The following is a 1,026-nucleotide window of genomic DNA, read 5'->3' on the forward strand; positions in this document are numbered from 1 at the left end:
AAATTCGACTTTTCTGGACTTAGAAAAATTTCGACATTTCTGGACTTTAAAAAAATTGTAAAATCTGGGCTGTAAGTTGACACCGATTCCGACCTTCGAACCTTAGCGAAACCAGACTGCGCGTGCCTGGCTTCGAAAGGTCGGTAGACTTCGTTTGCGATAGCACCCCAACAAGCTCGTCCGACACACATACCGGAGGAGCCATTCGTGGAGGAAACTGCAGAGGCGTTCACGATGAATTTGGAAGATCGTGATTTCTTGCCGATGAAGGATTACCTGGGATTGAACGCACTGGTCATGTCGATGCTCGAGCCTTGGAAACCCGCGGATTGGGAACCCGTCTCGGATCCGGTGCGGTTCGATTTCCGGAGGAACGGCGTGGATTGCGAAAACCGCCCCGTTCTGTTCGACGGTTGGATCGACCTCGAGGTAACATTTAGATATTTAATTTTCTATAGAAGAAGATGGGGGTGGGGGAAAGGCGAGTAGGTCAATTTTTCCGGTGGGTTATTTATCCAGTTTTGTTTCTTTGTTCAGGTATGCAATGATATGGCGTCGGAGGCGGTGGGGAAACAGCCGTCCGGCAGGAACAAGAAGGCGCGTCAACGCTTCACGCCTAGCTGGTGCGTGTTCTGCAAGAACAACGGCGAGATGGAGAGCGTGTACGTGAGCCACGTCCTCAAGGGTGTTGACGGGAAGGTGGTATGTCCAATCCTGAGGAAGTACACGTGCCCGACCTGTGGGGACGGCGGGGACAACGCACACACTGTCAAGTATTGCCCCTATAATAATAATAATAATAATAATAATAAAAAGAAGAAGGTGAAAGTAGAAGAAGATATGGGAAAATCTCTCTTGTCAGCGTTTTTTTAAATTACAAAATAATTAGTGATTTTATAGTTTGAATAAAGAGAAGGCTAAAACAAAATGTGAAAATATTGGTCTTGTGTGTGTTTTTTTAAAATTGTTTAAACTTGTTTTTTGTGACTGAAGATATAACAATGTTTGGTATCCGGCCGTCTAGAC

The 1,026-nt window shown here is 45.6% G+C and overlaps 1 protein-coding gene across 1 annotated transcript; it reads left to right on the forward strand.

Annotated features, from left to right (window-relative positions):
* Positions 1–234: 234 nt before the first annotated feature.
* On the forward strand, positions 235–702 carry LOC117119255 (the record flags this gene model as incomplete). Its single annotated transcript, XM_033264057.1, has 2 exons — positions 235–429; positions 538–702. Coding segments are annotated over exons 1-2 (360 nt in total), but the record flags the coding sequence as incomplete, so codon positions are not given.
* Positions 703–1,026: the final 324 nt, after the last annotated feature.

Source organism: Anneissia japonica, unplaced genomic scaffold (genome assembly GCF_011630105.1).
Source record: "Anneissia japonica isolate Jap-2015-1 unplaced genomic scaffold, ASM1163010v1 scaffold92300_len1171_cov95, whole genome shotgun sequence".
In the NCBI taxonomy this organism is placed as follows: domain Eukaryota; kingdom Metazoa; phylum Echinodermata; class Crinoidea; order Comatulida; family Comatulidae; genus Anneissia; species Anneissia japonica.